Here is a 21,912-nt window from a genome sequence, read left to right on the forward strand (position 1 = left end):
TTATATTAACCCTTGCAACACTTGAATGTCTAACACATTAAGGAAAATGTATTTATCCTTGCAACATTTGAATGGATAAAACAACACGGAATTATATTAACCCTTGCAACACTTGAATGGATAACACAATAAGGAACTGTATTAACCCTTTTATCACTTGAATGGATAACGAAATAAGGAACTGTTTTAAGTCATACAATACTTGAATGTTTAACACAATAATGAACTGTATTAACTCTTTTGCAATTTGAATGTATAGCACAATACAAAACATTTACTGTTTATCAACAGAAAATACTGCTCTTCCCGTAAACAAGTTTTGGTTGTGATGGATTTGAAGCTAACTGTGATGGATTTGAAGCTAACTGTATCCTAACTTTAAAAACCCTTAAATTGGTAGATACAAATATGAAACTGTAATTATTGTTGTCTGAGGATTTTGATTTCCTTTAAAACGTGTAAACTGAGAACTGTAACTAATTGTGTTCCGTCTCCGCTGGTTGTTACCCTCTTACCATTGGTTGAAATCTTCACCTACTAACAGGAACTTTGTCATCATTCATAGGAAGTTGACAGTTGGTATGGAATATTCTTTAACCACTTCCAAATACAATCTTAACAATTGTAAGTATCATCTCACCATTCATTATGAGCATATGCTTACGTCAGAGTTTTTTTTTTGTCTTATGTATAGCTATAGCAAATATTTGTCATAGTTGTAACATTTTAACTATGTGGAAGGTAAACAATGAAATATACATGCTTCTGTAACAATAATTAACTTCTTCGTTCATATTAACTATTTTGCTTTTGAGTGGCTATGCAAATGTACTTGGTCATATCGTTCATTTATTTATCCAAGTGCAGTAACGCCGGTACGTAACTTATTCTAATATGTTTGTTTGTTAAGCACAATTATACAGATTTTATCCATTCCCTTAGATAGTAAAAACAAATTCGATTTTTAGCGTTATGAACCTCATCTAAACAATACACATTAGACATACACCGTTATGATATGTATTCACGGTGTAATGTGTATTACGTAAACAAAAATGTTACCAAGTTTATGTGTTGTTACCATCGAATATATTGCAACCATCTCTACATGAAAATAAATGCGAATTAGACATTTATGTTGATATATATTTTTAAATTAATTGGAAATTAACCCATTTAATTAAATGATCAGTAAGAATCTAAATACCCATAATATAAAAATCGCGTTTCTACATAAACCAGTCGTTCATTTATTCCTGTGTTTAGCAACAAAATTACAAGTTAAAAATATTTTTATTTTACACCAGTTTGTGATCTCTTAAGTTCACTCGATGTTTTTCTAACTTTTATAAATCACAAACTGGTGTTTTCAGAGACACCAATAAATTTTAAGAACAGTTATAAGAAATATTGCTGTTTTTCCTTTGAATAATCCACGTAATACCTATATGGATAATACAATAAGGAACTGTGTTAACCTTTCTAACACTTACATAGATAACACAATAAGGAACTGTATAAACCTTTGTAACACTTGAATAGATAACACAATAAGGAACTATATTAACCCTTCTAACACTTGAATAGATAACACAGTAAGGGATTATATTAACCCTTTTGTTTCATTTGTACATCTTTTGTAGCTTTCATTGAATTACAAACACAAAATAACATAAATTTACTGACAATTACTTTATCTTTCTAACAAAAACGGTAATTTATTCTAAGAGCTCATGACCTTAGACTAATTGTTATTGTTTTTTAAAGACAGTCCAGTAAATACCTGTTTAAAGGCTGGATTTCTTGAATGATAATAACAAGGTGAATGCCAGTATTACCCAATCACATTTAGAACGTGAAGTCTTAAAATAATGACCATTTACTCTAAACCTAGAACAATAACATATTTGTGCATGTACTTGAAAGAAGGTAATTGCAAAAATTCTAGCGCTTCCAAATGCTCTTGTACATGTAGTTATTGCGCAGTCGTCCAAACTTTAGAGTTGAGATGGCGTGGGCGCATAAAAAAAAATGTGTTGACATAATTAATGAAAACTATCTATTGATTCGCTGGCTTGTGTTAGCTCAGGGATCTTATGGCCCGTGGAAAAAGCACCATCGTACAAGTACTTGCCTCTCCATTGGTCGAAAGAAGAGCTAAAAACCACGTGGAAGAAAGACTAACAGCCACTGACGTCAGGAATGTATTATGATAATAGTAATAGTTGGCCATAAAAGGTAAGACTAATTCCACTAATGCTCATAACCTTACGATTTCAATGAGAGCAGAGAGTAGAGACTTGAGCCAGAGGTAAGAATTCTGACTTGTTATGCATTTCATTCACTGTTGGTAATGAGTGGGTTATGAAAGGTTATTTCATGGTTTCACCCTGTCCAAGGAATTCCTGTCAGGAGTAACATTGTTGGTCCTTTATAAAGAACTATTTTGTCACAATACTCTACTTTCTCATATAAATTCCAAACATTTTTGTATTTGAACTAAAATGATTTTTTTTCTCTCTCTCGGAGAACTGTTTCCAACTAGAAAAATATAAATCTTAGATTTTTGGAGATAAATCACCTTAAAAACAGAGGTTGGTTAGGTTAAATCACAGCACTTATTATAACATCAATACCTTGAACAAGTTAGTATTTCCAACGGCACCATCTAACCTCGTTTCGACCAACACGTTGAGCATCAACATGTTCCCTTTACTCTTACTTTTAACCCATTCAGCTTAGAGATAACATCAGAATATAACACAAGTCAATACCATTGCTCACATGCCCCCGTAACAAACCTCTAATTTCTTATAAACGGGACACTGACATTAAAGATTTATTCGTCGACAGTCAACTTTCCAACAATGTACAACTGTCACCTGATACTCATTTTGGTAAGTACAATTATCAGATCAGCAAATGCAAACTGTAACATTTACATTTACCCGGCAATGGACGAAAGTTCTGTAAATTCGTGATTAATTAAAAGTAGTCTTAGAACATAAAAAGTTGCTTCATTTATGTCTAATTATAGAAAAAATAAACACAAAACGCACATAAAAACTGCAAAATGTGAGAGCATGAGACCACAAGTTTACATATATCTCCTCATGGATCCAATAAATTTCGATGCTAAATTTAGTGTGGATTCATCCAAACGATATTAGGTAGTGGTAAAAAAAACAAAAAACAATTGTGTCCAATAAAAACCACGAAACACGAAATTGAATCTACCTCTTCATAGTCTTAATGAATTTCCACCAGCTCTGGTGAAGATCCATACACTTCCTGCGAAGTGATTACATGGACATACAACAGACATTGTTAATATATTTATTTAGATTCTTGCAATTCTATCCCGCGTTCAAGTTTGTCCTTGTGTTTGTTTGTTTGTTTTTTGGAATTTCGCGCAAAGCTACTCGAGGGCTATCTGCGCTAGCCGTCCCTAATTTAGCAGTGTAACACTAGAGGGAAGGCAGCTAGTCATCACCACCCACCGCCAACTATTGAGTTACTCTCTTACCAACGAATTGTGGGATTGACCGTAACATTATAACACCTCCACGGCTGAAAGGGCGAACATGTCTGGTGCGACCGGGATTCGAACCCGCGACCCTCGGATTACGAGTTGAACGCCTTAACACACTTGGATCATGCCGGACCTTGTCCTTGCGTATTTATTTCCTCTCAAAATGTTCCAGTAGTTTGTCATTAACTGACTGTCTAGTTTCTGGCAGGAAAATAGCGTTTGCTCGAAACATTGCCAGGGAAATAAAAATACAACCATAGTTTTTAAGATGAATTACTTACACAAATATAATTTCTACATATTCTCATTGGTGAAGTTATAAAAAATTTTATATACTTAGAGAAGAAAGAAGTCTCCATTCCACTGTATTGCTCCATAACTACTAATTTTTGAAGTAGTTGTGTACTTAGCCACAAACCAATTGTGCCAGACAAACGTAATAAGAGTAACATCTGTTTTACAACGAACGTCACGAGGTCATATCTCCACCAGTAAGTGTTTCCCGACTGTTATCAGAGTGATTTATAAGTAAACGCATTGCGACTGACATCAAACGATCCTGTCTGTCGTCTTTAGTGTTTACTGACTGACTTTGTTGGTGTTTTTAGTGCATATCTACACAATAAAACACCCGCACTCCTTTTACCGCATTGTATCGAACCCTGGACTTGACTGATACATATCAAAAGTTCTTATTGTCTCTATTATATGTCTGCCAATAGATATCAGAAGGTTTTATCATGTGTAAGTTATATCCTTTGAGAGAAGTCAGACTTGTTTGTTTGTTTTCTGAATTTCGCGCAAAGCTATATAAGGGTTATCTACGCTAGCTGTTTCTAATTTAGCATTATCACAGTAGAAGGAAGGCAGCTAGTCATCACCACCCACCTCCAACTATTCTTTCACCAACGAATAGTGAGATTGATGGTCACATTATAATGCCCCTACGTCTGAAAGAGCGATCATGTTTGGTGTAACGTGGATTAGAACCCGCGACCCTCAGATTATGAGACAAGCGCTGTAACTACCTGGCCATGCAGAGCCTAGATGTTAGAAGGTCGTATCTTATGTATATTTACTGACAAATGTCAACTAATCTTATCTTCTGGGCAATATATAGTTTACTTACAGATATTAAAGTGTCATAAAGTTTGTTATTAGATCATTTAACATTAAAATCCTAGGTTCAATTCGCCGAAGAGGATACAGTAGATAGTTCATTGTGGTTTTGCTCAAAAATAAACAAGCAAGAAAGTTCTTAAGTTTCGGCCATCAGTGTACAAAATATGGACATCATTAGCCACAACATTACAAAGTTATTCATATCAATTTCAAAGACAATAACTTTCAATTCATAAGCATCTGTGGTATATTTTAAGAATAATTGCGAGAAAATAAAAACTGTCAAATATTTTCATTTTTTAACAGCTTTGATTTGATAGAGTTAAGTAATTTATTTAGATACACGATGCTTTTCAATTTCAGACATTTCAACTGTATATTTTATTTGCATAAATAATGATAGGTTACTTACTTTACAAGAATATTACTAATCAAGTTAGTTTTCAGGCCCGAGCATGGCCAGGTGGTTAAGGCACTCGACTCGTAATCTGAGTGTCTTTGGTTCTAATTCGCAGCGCACTACTGATGCTTTCCCATTCAGCCTTGGGGGCGTTATAAGTTACGGTCAATCCCACTACTCGTTGGTAAAAGAGAAGCCCAAAAGTTGGCGGTGGACTGCCTTCTCTCTAGTCTTACACTGCTAAATTAGGGACTGTTAGCGCAGATAGTTTTCTTATAGCTTTGCGCGAAATTCAAAAACAAACAAAGAATCTTTTAAATTTTACTTAAAAGATCGACTGATAGCCGCGAGAAATGAAATTTGAAAACCTTTCCTCCAGCGGGAAAAAATCGCGAAAAAGCAACACTTTCTTTCGAGTGGGTTCAAGACAACTTAGGCACGTTATTTCATTGTATTTATTACCATCTGGAGTACCTGTTCACTGAACGAAAGTTATGTAAATTCATGGTTAATGAAAAGTTATCTTAGGTAAAGGTGCTTCTCTTACATATAATTGGAAAAAATGCCCGTAGAAACAGCAAAACACAAGATGTGAAATTGCAAGTTTTCATGCATCTCCGCGTGATTTCAACAAATCTTCATGCCAAATTTGGTAAATATCCGTTAAGAGGAAGCAAAAAACAAACTTAGTTTTCATTGAAAGATTTGAATTAGAGCGAAAAGAAAACTACGTAGTCCAAACCAAAAGACATAAAACAACAGATTCATGAAATAAATCAGAGCCAATAAAAGAACCTGAATCCAATATCAACCAAGATAAATCTTAGATTAGGAATTCGTGATGAGAAAATACTGAAATGGACAAAAATAAAATAATAATGCAGCTAGTAAAGTAAAGCTCATGAAAGACCATTTCAAATTACTTGATCTCACAAGCGGTATGCCAGCAAACTTGCAACGCTAGAAACCTGGTTTCCATACCCGTGGTAAGCAGAGTAATTACTTTAAAATATATTGCATTATAGTTGAATTCACTACCAATCTTGAATCTTATCCTCTATCCACTCGTGTATTAAACAATTAGGATTTTCTTTTTCATGTGATGAAAACCTGAGTTTCGGTAATTCGGTTCTTGATTCAGTTTCGGACCCTTGGAGAGTTCGAGAAATTGAAGATTCTTTTCTTGTCATTGGTTTTTACGGATTTGTGTCGAAGCTCATTAATTGAAGTGACTCGTAAAAAAACGGAACAGAGTTACGGCGGATCTGTTTGCGTTCTTTCAAACCTGATTTATATTGTATCTTTGGAATCAGACACAATGGTACACAATTGTGCTTTGCCCAACAACGGTATCGAAATCCAGTTTCTAGCTTTGTAAGTCCGCAAACATGCTGCTGTGCCACTAGAGAGGGTCCTGATTCTTGAATGACTTTTACTATAGAATTATTTTCAAGTGGTAAATTGTTACTCAGCCATTAAATAAGTAGTGAGTTGTGATTTAGAAACACTAAAGTTGTCTTTTCCTTTTAGTAGCCTCACACAAGATTGTTTGGTATTGTTTTGCAGCTACAGTTTTAATCATTACTATAAAGTTTAACTAATCTGTTGTTATTACATTTCACTAATGCTTCGATTTTAATAATTGAAAAATTTTCAAGTTTTTGAAATTTACAGATAATTTTTCAAAACATATTGTAAATATTGGCCCCGGCATGGCCAAGCGTGTTAAGGCGTGCGACTCGTAATCCGAGGGTCGCGGGTTCGCATCCGCGTCGCGCTAAACATGCTCGCCCTCCCAGCCGTGGGGGCGTTTTAATGTTACGGTCAATCCCACTATTCGTTGGTAAAAGAGTAGCCCAAGAGTTGGTGGTGGGTGGTGATGACTAGCCGCCTTCCCTCTAGTCTTACACTGCAAAATTAGGGACGGCTAAGGTTTCTCCTCCTGGTTGAGGGTTGTGCAGTAGGCTAACAATCTGCTCACTTAAAAAAACCAGCCTGTTAATGACTCCGCAAGTGATTGCGGCCCTATGTTTCTTCATGGAATCGAGAGGCATAATAATATTATAATAATTGGAAATACGTGTCCACGAATATACACAGTGGTTACATATAGGTAACCTGTTGTATGCGCAATATTACTTTGAATGAAATCAAAGCATAGTCCAATTAATGTGCCCAAGAACACACACAGTGATGACACTTAAGTAATATATTGTTCTTTGTTCAGTATCACTTCGCTCTGCACGGTCAAGTGGTTAAGGCATTTGAGTCGTAATCCGAGAGTCGCGGGTTCGAATCCCCGTCGCACCAAACAGGGTCGCCCTTTTAGCCGTGGTGGCGTTATAATATGATGGTCAATCCCACTATTCCCACTCTTGATAAAAAGAGTAACCCAAGAGTTGGCGGTGGGCAGTGATGACTAGCTGCCTTCCCTCTACAGACGGCTAGCGCAGATAGCCCTCGTATCTATGCGCGAATTTAAAAACAAACCAGACGTGTAAAAACGTGGTATCAACAACGCACCGGAGAATTCCGAACTGTGACCGGATTTTGATAAACTTGAAAGTGTAGTAATTACGCCCTTCTACCATATTCTAGTTTAAGCTTTTCAGTATTATCCTGGGCCATCAGCTTACAAAAATATGTCAATTAATATTTTTTTTACGACCGACAGGAGGATTTGATACAGATTAAGTAGCTACCACTAAATGTAATTACTTGGCAGTGGTGAAAAACACGAGAAGGCTTAGCAAAGCTCACTGTATGGAATAACATGCGAAGACCCACATTAATCAACATGCATTTTGAATAATTAAAAATAAATTAAAACAAAGTCTTTGAAATGGAGTAAACAGGAGTTCGTATGTTAATGTTACCCATACATAGGTCTTAAAATTACTCAAATATGCGAATTATATAATTTGCTTTTATTCTGCTTATTTTAAACGTTATATTTTGTAACAATTTACCGAGTTAAAGCGTATAACGTTTACTATATATTGTCAAAATGTAACACAATCTAGTGTGCACTACTAAAGCCTAACCAGCTTTAGTGTTTGTTGACAAAATTACCAAGTTTAGTGCTTAGTGTTATAACGTAACCAAGTGTAGTATACATTGTTAAAATGTAAACGTGTCAAGGTTACCATGTTAAAAGAAAATTAATCTAGTAGTTTTCCTTAAAATGTAACCATCACTAATGTTCTTTATTGAAATATAACAAGGTCGATAATGTTCGTGGCTAAAATGTAACCAGAATAAACATTATTTCCTTAGTATTGTAAACAACGGCTAGCGCACTTTCGAGGGCTTCTGTAGTTATACTGAAAATTACTTCACAAGAAAGATTAATTTTTAAGAGGAAGCATAACTATTTTAATTTCTCACACATAATTTTTAAAAGTTTGTTTTTGAATTTCGAGCAAAGCTAAGCCGTCCCTAAATTAGCAGCGTAAGACTAGAGAGAAGGCTGTAAGTCATCACCACCCACTATCAACTCTTGGGCTATTTCTATCAAAGAATAATGGGATTGACCGTAATTTTATAACGTCCCCGCGGCTGAAAGGGTGAGCATGTTTGGTGTGACAGGGATTCAAACCCACAACCCTCAGATTACGAGTACAGCGCCCTAACCTAAGTTGGTGGTGGGTGGTGATGACTACCTGTCTTCCCTCTTGTCTTTACTAAATTAGGAACGGCTGGCGCAGATAGCCCTCGTGTAGCTAACCGCGAAATTCAAAACAAACCAGATCAATCAAGATGCTTAAGACGGCGTTACTTGCTATAACACTTTGTCGTTTGAATTAACAAGGAACTTCAAATCGAGCTTCAAATTGTAGTAGTAAAAGATGTCAGCTAACCTCTGAGCCAACGTGATGTCCAGCATAGAAAGTCTTCTAAATGTTATTTTAGCAAATAATGATAAGAACTATTAAAACAATTTAAATAAATCGGATATATTTGTTTTTCTTTCATTTATTTAACTCAATTACATTCAAAACTGCAAAGAAAATTTGTCAATTTAATATTCCTTTCTTATTTTACTGAAAATATAACTCTGGGATATCATTCATAGCAGTTCCTTATATTATGTGGATATGCTCGTGCATAACCGAGTACTGTGTTTTTAATAAATTATAAAATAATGCTCAAGCACCACAGCTTTCAAATGCTTAAGCACACTTACGTAAAACAGGCTGTAAGCACATCAATTAGATGTTCCTTGTTCATAACATTTACCTCTTGCCAAACATTTTGTCGAAAAGTTTTGAAAACACGATATTCACCACATTTCTTCTCTTGTACTTCAATCATCACAATAATTTCGTTAATTAGAAACTTTTGTATGAAGCCTTAGCCAAACATCGAACGAGAAATTTCTCAGTTTGTAGTCTAATCAGTTAAGTTAAATGGCACGAATCTCATTAGTCTATTTCATGATTCTCAAATTACGACTTACAAAGTTATAACACAGATGTGAGGAACACAGCTAAACTTTGAAAGTAATTCACAACGTGACTTTGTTTAATCAAGGCAAGGACTGTTAGATTATCTGTAGCGATTTTGACTGAGTTGTGAAGGATTTAGTGAAATTCCATTAAAACGTTCAGAGTTCCTTAGGTTTTGATTTGTTTTGGATTTCGCTCAAAGCTACTCGAGGGCTATCTGCGCTACCCGTCCCTAATTTAGCAAGATATGACTAGAGGGAAAGCAGCTAAACATTACCATCCACCGCCAACTCTTGGACTACTCTTTTACCTACGAATAGTGGGATTGACCGTCAGTTAATAACGCCTCCACGGCTAATAGGACGAGCATGTTCGGTGTGACAGGGATTCGAACCCGCGACCTTTGGATTACATGGATTAACCACCTGGCCATGCCGAGCCAAGTTCCTTAAGTAAACATATTATTAATAATACATTTCTGTGAGATTATCAAATATACTGTTTCAACACTGTTTCCTTTAGGTAAACACGTTATTATTAACACATTTCTGTGAGACTATGTATGAGAGTATGAAATACACTGTTTCAACACCGTTGTTGAATTAAATGAGAACGTAGTCCAGGAGTACTAAACACAATGGTTCAGTAATATGAAAACCGTTTCAAAAAACGTTTCCTTTTCGATGTTTATTTATCGGATTTTTGGATATTTATAACAAGAGAGAGTCAGGTTCATTAAGACCTCTTCTTCTTGTCAGTGCTATCAGTTTGTTTCTTGTAAGATGTTGGTGTTGAAATACATGCAGGTCGGACAATATTGTACTTGCTCCGACCCCTTTCGGGGCGAATTTTAAAAACGTTACGATTGGTTTGGTTTCTTTTGAATTTCGCGCATCGCTACACTAGGGCTATCTACGCTAGTCATTCCTAATTTAATAGTGAAAAACTAGAAGAAAGATAGCTAGTCAACAGCCCTATCGACCATCAACTGTTGGGCTACTCGTTTACGAACGAAGAGTGAAGTTGACCATTACTCTCTAACGTCTCCACGGCTGATGAGGCGAACACGTTAGTTGATGGGGTTCGAAACCTTCAAAAGTCGCGATTCTAGCTCATTTTAATTTAGTTGTCACCTAATGCTCAAAATAGTTGACATAGATATGTATTTTATTTCCATTCTAACCTTAGTTCCTATTGGTCAGTAAGAGTGTGGCTACATGGAACATAATGGTTTATTGGCTTAGACCTCAATAAATTTACTTTTCGTTTAGTTTTCCGCAAAACTGCACGAGGAACATTTGCGCTAGCGTGCTTAATTTAGAAATATTATAATTTGTGTTTATTTTGTTTTTCTTGCTTTTATTTGTATCATTTTTCTCTTTAGACAGTCATTTTTTATTTAACTATTCTATTCTGTATGATGATTAGGGTACCCGATTAGCAATTTGTGAATTGCAGAGGCTCGAATCTCACAGTCGAACATACTGAAACTTTCAGACGTGGGAGCGTTATAGAGTGATAGTCAATCCCACTTTATTATTTTACTAAAACTTGCAGTTTTCATAGTAAGGAAGGTGTGTTTTAAACAGATACAACTTTGCCATCATTCTCAATAAAGTTTTAACGTTAAAAAAGGCTTAAATATTTACATTGGCATTCAATAATACTAAAATTCTCCTTAACGTGGTCCGACCTGGCCAGGTGGTTAGGTCGCTCGACTCGCAGTGTGAGGGTCACGGGTTTCAATCACCATCACACTAAACATGTTCGCCCTTTCAGCTGTGAGGACGTTATAATGTGACGGTCAATCCCACTGTTAGTTGGTAAAAGAGCAGCCCAAGAGATGTCGTGTGGGTGGTGCTGATTAACTGCCTTCCCTCTAGACTTCTACTGCTAAATTAGAAAGGGCTAGAGTAGATAGCCCTAGCTTTGCGCGAAACCAAACCAAATTCTTTAACGTTAAAACGTGTGTAGGGAACGATCGTTGATCGTAATGTCGTAGTTGCTTACCAATACAATAATTCAAAACCTTAACTTGTAACGTTAAACATTCAATAGGTAAATCCAAAACGTTTAATAGTTATCTTAGTCTAAAGCAATGGTTAAACGATCGTCAACACAGTGATCGTAATGTCGTAGTTGCTTAAAAATATTTTACCTTAGTATACAATAATTCAAAACCTGTAACTTGTACTAAAATAATACATACATTCAATAGGTAAACCCAAAACGAAACGTTTAATAGTTATCTTAGTCTAAAGCAATGGTTAAACCTGGGAACACTCAACACTAGAAATTCCAGAGCAGTAAGTTTTGCACGAGTTTTAATTATATATGTTTTCTTTTTTTTTTTTACTAGAATTATTAAATATTTAAAACAAGTAAATATATTTCTCATAGGAACTTTAGAATATATTACGGATTAATAAATATTTATTCTTTACGCAACTAGCAAATGTACGAGATGTTAAAAAATAAACAAAGATATACTTTAAACTAAATTCCAATTGTTTGTTCAGCAAACTGGATGGAAATATTGGAAAATTCGTTCACAAATTGCAAAGAAAACTTAAGCTCTGAAATCAAATTACAAGAAAATTGCTTTACGCCATATCGATGTGTTTGCACAAAGAATTAAATATGCCCGATGGAAATCTGGCATGAGATTTTGTTTATCTATCCACGAAGAAGGATACTGATGTGGGGAAGAAAGAAGAGGGAGATAGGGGAAAAAGTACGTTTCTGAGTAATTAGATTTTAAAAATTAAAGCGAGCCTGACAGCAAGACCAGTCGTCTACCTTTAAAGCGCCAAAGCAGAAATCATGAAAAACAAATCAATAATAAACGAGCACAGAAACACCTACGGACATGCTGGTGTTGCTGACGATATTCCGAGTTGAATGGTTCTTTGGAAAGCAGAACCAGTGTCAAAGAAGAGTCAATAAAATATGTATCGTTTTCTCTGAAGAGTATTATATTTGAGATTACACTTCCTTCTTTCTTTTCCTAATTTAATGAGTTTTTAGAGAACTAATTTGTCTTAATTTATTGCAAGTTTCGCTTCTTCTCTACTCTACATAAAACATTTTAATTTTTTTTCAGATTTATACTTCATAACAAAGAACTTTTTTTATCATATGTCTTTTTATTGCACGAGTTTCTCGCAAAACTACATAAAGGTTTGTTTGTTTTTGAAATTCGCGCAAAGCTACTCGAGGGCTATAAGCGTATATCCGTCCATATTTTAAACTGGAAGAATAGAAGGGACGTTTGCACACAAGAACACCCACCGCCAACTGTTCGAATGCTTTTATATGGCCGAATAGTGGGATTCTACCATCAGCATCATGGCGTATTCTTAGCTGTAAGTACGAAAGTTTTTCGGCAAGGGGATACAAACCCTGAACCCTCGAATTTGCAACTCAGTTACATTAGCCATATTCGTCTCCTTATTTTTCAAAATATCTCCATTGCCCAGAACATAATATTGTTTCGTAGAGTGATAATTCGGTCCCTAACTGCTTATGGCAAGACCCTCTCTAACTGTCAAGTCTCGATAACTTTAAAGACAAAACGAATGAAAGAGGAAAGATGTCAAAGAAGTTTGAGTTTATTAAGTTTGAGCTACTGTCATTTTCAATCAAATATTGCGTTTCACAAGAACGAAAACGGCAGCAACTGTTTAGAGACTCACACAAAATAATAACGGATGATTTTATTTACTTAGTTGCACAAGAAATGCAGCCTTGTTTTTCTTAACTAACATTTCTTTTTCCACAGCTTTCAATAGTTCTGAGAAATAAAGTGGCATTTGTGAAACTTTCAAGAGAACTTTCTGAGTTACGTGAGTTTTCACACTGTCGAGAACCGTATTCTACTGATATAGATATTCATATGAACCCTTACATGTACTACCAATATAGAGACAAACATTAAACCATGTACTACCAATATAGAGACAAATATTAAACCATGTACTAACAATATAGAAACAAACATTAATCCATTTCTACCAATATATAAACAAATATGAACCCATGTACTATTAATCTACAAACAAATATGAACACATGTACTACAAATATATAAACAAACATGAACCCATGTACTATCAGTATAAAAACAAACATGAATCCTTATTCTACCAACATACAAACAAATATGAACCTTTATTCTTCCAATATAGAAACAAATACGGACCCGTGTTTTACCAATATAAAATCAGATACGAACTCACTTCTAAGAACACAGAAATAAATATACAAACAAATATAAACTCATATTACATCAAATATTGTTTGATTTGTTTTGAATTTCGCGCAAAGCTACACGAGGACTGTCTGCGCTAGCCGTCCCTAATTTAGCAGTTTTATTGTTATTCCATACAGGGAACAGGTGAAAAAAAAAAAAAATGTGGTAAGAAGTAAAACGAAAAACTTGAAACTTTTGTTTTGCAGAATTACAATAGTTTGACACTCGTTATTCTCAAATTAGAATAGTCTGGCACTCGTTATTCTCAAATTAGAATAGTCTGGCACTCGTTATTCTCAACTTAGAATAGTCTGGCACTCGTTATTCTCAGATTCCAATAGTCTGGCACTCGTTATTCTCAGATTCCAATAGTCTGGCACTCGTTATTCTCAGATTCCAATGGTCTGGCACTCGTTATTCTCAGATTCCAATAGTCTGGCACTCGTTATTCTCAGATTCCAATGGTCTGGCACTCGTTATTCTCAGATTCCAATGGTCTGGCACTCGTTATTCTCAGATTACAATGGTCTGGCACTCGTTATTCTCAGATTACAATGGTCTGGCACTCGTTATTCTCAGATTACAATGGTCTGGCACTCGTTATTCTCAGATTACAATGGTCTGGCACTCGTTATTCTCAGATTACAATGGTCTGGCACTCGTTATTCTCAAACTTTGAAAGATGAAACAAACGTTTTATTTTTGGTAAATGATAAGAATCCATTGGCTACGGTAACATTATTTTAAACGAATGTTACAATATTTCTCCTAAAAATTAAGTGAGTGTGATAAGACGGGACAAAAATGTATCTCAAGACAGCTGGTACGGGTATTAAAATAAAGTGCAGAATACATAACAAACTTTCATGCCACATGAAGATGACCTAAGATGGTCGTAACGTTGTTTCCTACTTTATTTTAATAAATGTTTTTATACCCATACCAGCCGCCTTCAGACATATTTTTACTTCAAGTGGGTTTCTCGTCATCACGAATGTGACGGGAGAAAACAGTATCTATATAAACATAATAGTACTCTCTGTCGTATGTCCACTGACTAGTTCATAGGGTGTGGATGGATCTTCAAAGAATTGTTATGAAGGTTCATTAAGTTTACCAAAAGGTAATACAAATATTCAGTTTACATTTTACAGTTTTTATGGGTTTTGTTCTACCACTACTTCGTTCTATCAATATAGCTTTTCATCAAATTTGGTATGGGGGTTTATTGGGTTTGGTTTGTTTTAAATTTCGCGAAAGCTACACGAGGGATTTCTGCGCTAGCCGTCCCTAATTTAGCAGTGTAAGACATATCTTATCACAAGCCTACAAGACTTAACTAGAATAGTACGGTGAAAGTCGCGGGTTCGAATCCCCGTCGTACCAAATATGCTCCCCTTTTTAGCCGTGGGAGTGTTATAAAGTTATGGTCAACGTCGTTGGTAAAATAGTAGCCCAAGAATTGGCGGCGGGTGGCGATGACTAGCTGTCTTCCCTCTAGTCTTACACTGCTAAATTAGAGACAGCTAACGCAGATAACCCTCGTGTAGATTGGCGCGAAATTCAAAAACAAACAAACAAACCGTCCATTCTATAAAGTTTCACTATTTCATCTAATATTTAAATATTCTGTTTAAATTCGTACCATCCTTCCTTTTGATATTATCGGTTTTAAGACATTTATGCAGCTTAAATAAATATGTATAGATATAAACATAAAACATGTGTTGTTGTTCTTTATTAGCGTACTTGAAATGATGAAATACAAAATCAGCTGGTCTCCAAGTGCTTCCATTCTTCTCTTTGTATTTCTTCTAACTTTGTCACTAGATGTCGTCAAACTAGATCGACCCATAACTCCAGAAGAAAGTATTCGTTATGAGGTAAGTCAAAATTTTCTACACAAACGTATAGTGAATAAAATATATGATTGGTAAATTACGTTGTTTCTTGAATCCACGTTTGACTTCTTTTGTCTTTTTTGTAGTGAATTAAGTTTCTATTGTTATAAAGCAATTACTTTTTTTCTCTAAAAATTAATCTGATTGTACAATGGATAAGAATATTGCCCATTATTGGGTTGCTTTGTTTATTGTAAAAGGCGAAACTATACCAGGTAAGTATAGGTATTGAAACCTGATATTTAACGTCATAAGCCCTTGGGCTTACCGCTAAGTCACAGAGGAATACAATTTTTTTTAGGATTCACTGTATTAATTAAGTATTAATAACAGAGTACTTATCTACTGATTTAGCTTGTAGCTTTGTATGTATGTTCAGTTAACTCCTCCAATAGTTTTGAAGCTAAAAGACCCAAACTTCGCACGCGCACTCGGGGTAGCTCACAAATGTCCTTATTTATGTGGTGTAACCCCCCAACAAGAGCATTAAAGCCCCTGGAAAGCCAATCAACTGACATTGGATGTTGTGTCATTAGTTACTTTTGAGATCACAAAGGAGCCATATTGGTAACTATATTTATATCTCCGTTCACATAGATCACAAAGGAGCCATATTGGTAACTATATTTATATCTCCGTTCACATGCCAGTGAGCTCGGCATAACCAAGTGGTTATGGCGTTTGACTCTTAATCTGAGAGTCGTGTGTTCGAATCCCCGTCATACCAAATATGCTCGCCCTTCGAGCCGTGGGGGCGTTATAATGTGACGGTCAATACCACTATTCGTTAGTAAAAGAGTAGCCCAAGAGGTGGCGGTGGGTGGTGATGACTAGCTGCCTTCCATCTAGTCTTACACTGCTAAATTAGGGGGATAGCTAGTGCAGATAGCCCTCGTATAGATTTGCGTAAAATTCAAAATAAACAAACAAGCCAGCGAGACCAGTCTTGGTACAGTACCACAACACCAAGTGTTTTCATTTTGGGAAGACCCCCCTTCTCCCCCAAAAGTAGATATGGAAGTAATTGGGATAAAGAAAAGCTTAACAATTCTAACATTAATAAGTATGCAGAACAATATCTTAATAATTCTAACCTTAATAAGTATGTAGAACAATATCTTAATAATTCTAACCTTAATAAGTATGTAGAACAATATCTTAATAATTCTAACCTTAATAAGTATGTAGAACAATATCTTAATAATTCTAACCTTAATAAGTATGTAGAACAATATCTTAATAATTCTAACCTTAATAAGTATGTAGAACAATATCGGCTTTTCCATTCGTATTCCAGAAGGGAAACAGAATCGGCTTTTCCAGTTGTAAAAAAGAACAATGTAAACAATTTTAATACGTCGCTTGCAACAATGTTATGTCTACAATTAATGAATGATGAACATAGCTTAAGACTTTCATACTGTCAAAAATAAAATAACAAGAATTGGGTTTAACAATGTCTTAACTAACGAGTAACAAATGTTACCTAAAAACTTCACGTCAGAAACAATTAACCATTAATAAAGGTAAGTTGCGACTTCATTTTAAAAACAACTAACGAATAATAAACGTAACTTAAAAAGTTAATGTTACAAACAATTAATAAATTGTAAATGTTGCTTTTTTTAGTAAAATATTAAAATTGTCATTTTGTTACTTTGACCACAGCAAGAAATATCCAATTCTCCAGAACTGCTAATTACAAAATATTAATTTCATAGTAGTGTTCTAATTGCAGAATATCATATTTCATTTTCACAGCCAATCACTGATGGAGAAACTGAAAATATTATACCTATTAGCCAATCATTATCTGAACAAGCAGAGAACGATAAGCGTACAAGTTCTTTCTTCGGTCTCAGAGGAAAAAAGAATTATTATGATGGCAAGCGAACGAGTCCGTTCTTTGGTTTAAGAGGAAAAAGAGAAGATTTTGACAGTGAGAGAACAAGTCCCTTTTTCAGTCTAAGAGGGAAGAGGGACGATTTTGAAGGAAAAATGGTGAGTCCATTTTTTGGTCTCCGAGGAAGACGGGAGGATTTCGATTATAAGAGAGGAAGTCCCTTTTTTGGCCTCAGAGGAAAAAAGTTTATGGAAGATGATACTATGGAAAAACGGGTTTTTCATGCTTTGCGGGGAAAGAAAGACGATTCCAAAGTCGACAGCTACATTAATGGTTTTAGAAATGCTTATGAAGACTTGTCATCCGAATCACAACTACCCTTCTCTGATGAAAGCAAGCGCGCCGAATCATTTTACGGTCTTCGAGGAAAACGATTTGTCAAAGAGATGGCTTCCACGGTGGTAAGTATTTGTTTGTTTTTGAATTTCGCACAAAACTACACAAGGACTATTTGCACTAACCGTTCCTAATTTAGCAGCTTGTCATCACCACCCACCGCCAACTCTTGGGCTACTCTTTTACAAACGAATAGTGGGATTGACTGTTACTTTATAACACTCTCACGCCTGAAATGGCGGGTATGTTTGGTGTAACGGGGATTCGAACCAGCGACCCTCGGATTAATAGTTGGATGTTGACTAACATTACCATGAAGCTTAAGGGCTTATAACGTAAAAATCCAAGGTTCAATTCCATGTGGTCTACTGACACAGATCTCCCGTTATAAATCCCTGTGCTTCAAATATAAAGGTAATGATTTTAAAACTAGCAACTAACCATCAGCCATGCATTATTATTGGCTGTTATGACAAAGGAGTCCATCATGGTTTTTACACAGGTGTTAAAAGTTTTATTCTGCTATACTTTCTACCCAGTAATTAATATATTTATCTAGACTAATTTTAACAGACTTCAGTGACACCAGATATTTATTCCACATATGGTTATATAAAATCTGGTAATGATGAGTTATATTAATAATAGTCATGTATCATCTACCCATCCATGATCATCTTCTTGGTTGGTGTCTGTGAGCCTGTTGTGGAGTTAAATAGAACAATGGCCTAATAATGGAATCCATGATCTTTATTCACTGGAGGGTACTCAGGTGCTTTAATTGCAGTTGGTACTCTGCAATGATACTGAGGATTAAGAATTGTAATATGGCTTTGATTGGAACTACAGAGGTCAATCCCGTGACCAATCTTTAGCGGATGCTTTCTTTTTTCCTTACCATCGAATAGTGGGGTTGATCGTTACATTATAACGCCCCCACGGCTGGGAGGGCGAGCATATTTGGCGCGACGAGGATGCGAACCCTCGATCCTCAGATTACGAGTCGCACGCCTTAACACGCTTGGCCATGCCGGGGCCAATATTTAGACAAGTATCATAAAAATCAGACTTGTATAAACACCCCTTCGAACAAAAACCTTCTTCTAGTTAGAATAATACAACTTTATACTCTAGTAGTGTACGTATATTATTAAACGAGTAAAAGGAATAAATAAAAACATGCAACAAAGGACGATAATAATCACATAACAATCCAATACTATAAAAAAATATTTGTTGTTTTCCTACATCAGGTTACTTATTCATAAATGAGGCTTACCCCATCTTTTTGCTATTCCGTTTCAATAATCCAACATGAAGCTGGATTTGATACTTGTTAACTTATATGCAATGTTTTTCGTCACTCGTCGATATTTTTTATGAAGTAACAAGATGAATTTCGAAGAATAACTAACAAAGTATAGAATTTATAAAGTACTCTTTTCTTAACTTTTTGTATTTTATTCTCTCTCTCTGTCTAACTGAAAACGAAAATCTTCCTACCGATATATAATTGCTGTACGCCTGTCATACCAGGTATTTAAAATATTGACTTATTTGACATTTCTTTATAGTTGACTTGTTAAATTCAGAAGTAGTGAGCTGTGTGTGTTTTTCGTATAGCAAAGCCACAAAGGGCTATCTGCTCAGCCCGCCGAGGGGAATCGAACCCCTGATTTTAGCGTTGTAAATCTGAAGACATACCGCTGTACTAGCGGGAGGCAAGTAGTGACCATAAAATAAACCACATCATGACGAAGACGAAAGTGGTGTTTTAACTTGAAGTTATGTTTTGCAAGCGCTCATAGGCCCGGCATGGCCAAGCGTGTTAAGGCGTGCGACTCGTAATCTGAGGGTCACGGGTTCGCATCCCCGTCGCGCCAAACATGCTCGCCCTTTCAGCCGTGGGGGCGTTATAATGTGACGGTCAATTCCACTATTCGTTGGTAAAAGAGTAGCTCAAGAGTTGGCGGTGGGTCGTGATGACTAGCTGCCTTCCCTCTAGTCTTACACTGCTAAATTAAAGACAGCTAGCACAGATAGCCCTCGAGTAGTTTTGTGCGAAATTCAAAAACAAACAAACAAGCGCTCAAATCATTGTAATAATAAAACAAAAATAAAGTTCTTTATATACCATCAGCAACGAACGTGGATTTTCACCAAAAAATTGTTGGTGAAGAGCAGAAAGTAATTTCCCTAATTGGCAAAACATGGCATCCATGACGTCATAGCCGTACCAGAACTAGATTAACTTAATATGTGTCATAGCATAAATTCATTTGTGCTCAAAATAGGTCGCTATTGATGAAAGAATTTGCTGGCTTATTAAATAATTCGTGATATTATAAATTAAAGTGTGTTACAATCCTCCCTATTTAAAGTTTTTAAGGATATTATATATCAAACTATATTGTTTACATACATAGCAAGATTAAATAGTGGAACATTTTCAAATGTGATGATTCATGTCTTTCGATTATCTTTAACAAATAAAACAACAACTTCCAAGTATTGTACAAGCATTTCCATATATATATAACTGACACAAAGAGATATTAAAATAAATACTTAGTACCAGATTCGTCAATGTACTCAATAGTCACTTAATCCATGACTTACAATATAAAAGGCACAAAAAACAGGTTAATTTACGCATGTGCAATGCGATAAAAAGAAAATATCATTGCACCGTCTTTAAGCAATAGCTTTTTGTCGAGTCATCTTTATATTTAAGGTCTATCTATGAATACTTCATTAAAACCACAGACCAGAACAACAACTTCTGTATTTAATCTGCAATCTTATTGTTCGGCAATACATACTAAACATAATATCAATAACGGATTTATTATATATATTTGTTGCTAAGCTTAATATAATAGTACTTGTGTTTCACTTACATTTTGCTAAGACTTTCTTTCTTTCTCTCTTTTAGCACTGAGAAGGAGGGAGTTGTTTGTGAATGGATGTAGGAAACTAAAGTCAAACGACAAAAGACATCCCTACTAAATAAGATGCTCTACATCTATGTTTCACTGACATTTGTTTCTCACGTTGTTTAGAAAACACAGATCTGTGAGATCATATTCTTAATGACCTCGTATGTTTATGTTTGTTTTATGTTTGTATTCTGAAATAGTTTACCATTAATAACTCTAACACAAATTAAATATTTGAAATTAGTAACGCGATAGGAGTATTCATAACAGGTCAATTGTTCTATGTTGGATGACTGATACGAACCACTTGGACAATAAACGTTCCCATGTTTAAAATAGTCTCAGTTCTTCTTTTTTTAAAGTTATAACACTTATGTATCTTTTCTTTCTTTGTACATACATAAAATCAAATATTTCCTGCTCGCAACATCAGGATTCACAGAAATGCATATTATAAACACGTGGAATGCAAAGATTTGGAGTGGCTTCTCGTTGTAGTTGAATGTTATATGTCCTACAATAAGAGCCATACGAGTTCTTATAAATCATAAGAAGGACTTTAATAGAAAAGAAGTAGGAAGATTTGAACTTGTATAATTAAACTTATAACAATTGGTGTTCATACAGGATAGTAAGTCAACTTCATTTGTTCAAAAATGGACTAAGCTTAGTCCAAAAGCTCACTTGAACTAGTAATATACCATAAGCAAGATACAAAACTAATTATGTATATCGTGTCACAACAGAAAGGAAAAACTACTTAGAATATCATAACTGTCAATCCCACTATTCGTTGGTAAAAGAGTAGCCCAAGAGTTGGCGGTGGGTGATGACTAGCTGCCTTCCCTCTAGTCTTACATTACTAATTTAGGAACGGCTAGCGCAGATAGCCCTCGAGTAGCTTTGCGCGAGTGAAATTCAAAACAAACAAACAATCGTAAACGTTCTTCGAGTGAGAATGCTATTTGGTTTTTGCAAATTTACTTCCGACAGGCTCTGCTTCTTACGTCATATTTACATGTTACGTGTGCGTCGTCGTTGTTGTTAAACGTTTATGCGACTGTCATGGATATCGACAA

The 21,912-nt window shown here is 35.4% G+C and overlaps 1 protein-coding gene across 1 annotated transcript; it reads left to right on the forward strand.

The window, feature by feature from the left end:
- The first annotated feature begins 2,261 nt into the window (after positions 1–2,261).
- LOC143248381 (uncharacterized) lies at positions 2,262–21,156 on the forward strand. Its single transcript, XM_076496742.1, has 4 exons — positions 2,262–2,311; positions 15,499–15,637; positions 17,417–17,959; positions 20,830–21,156. The coding sequence occupies exons 1-4, from the start codon at positions 2,280–2,282 to the stop codon at positions 20,833–20,835; spliced, it is 720 nt and encodes a 239-aa protein (XP_076352857.1). The 5' UTR covers positions 2,262–2,279; the 3' UTR covers positions 20,836–21,156.
- The last annotated feature ends 756 nt before the right edge of the window (positions 21,157–21,912 follow it).

The sequence above is a fragment of the Tachypleus tridentatus genome, chromosome 4, assembly GCF_004210375.1.
Source record: "Tachypleus tridentatus isolate NWPU-2018 chromosome 4, ASM421037v1, whole genome shotgun sequence".
Lineage (NCBI taxonomy): Eukaryota > Metazoa > Arthropoda > Merostomata > Xiphosura > Limulidae > Tachypleus > Tachypleus tridentatus.

Excerpts from the sequence above, each read along its gene's own strand:
- LOC143248381 (XM_076496742.1), top strand. The coding sequence starts at position 2,280 with ATGAGAGCAGAGAGTAGAGACTTGAGCCAGAG. Across the intron at positions 2,312-15,498 it reads AGTAGAGACTTGAGCCAGAG|CGTACTTGAAATGATGAAAT; the intron begins GTAAGAATTCTG and ends GTTCTTTATTAG. Across the intron at positions 15,638-17,416 it reads AAGAAAGTATTCGTTATGAG|CCAATCACTGATGGAGAAAC; the intron begins GTAAGTCAAAAT and ends TCATTTTCACAG.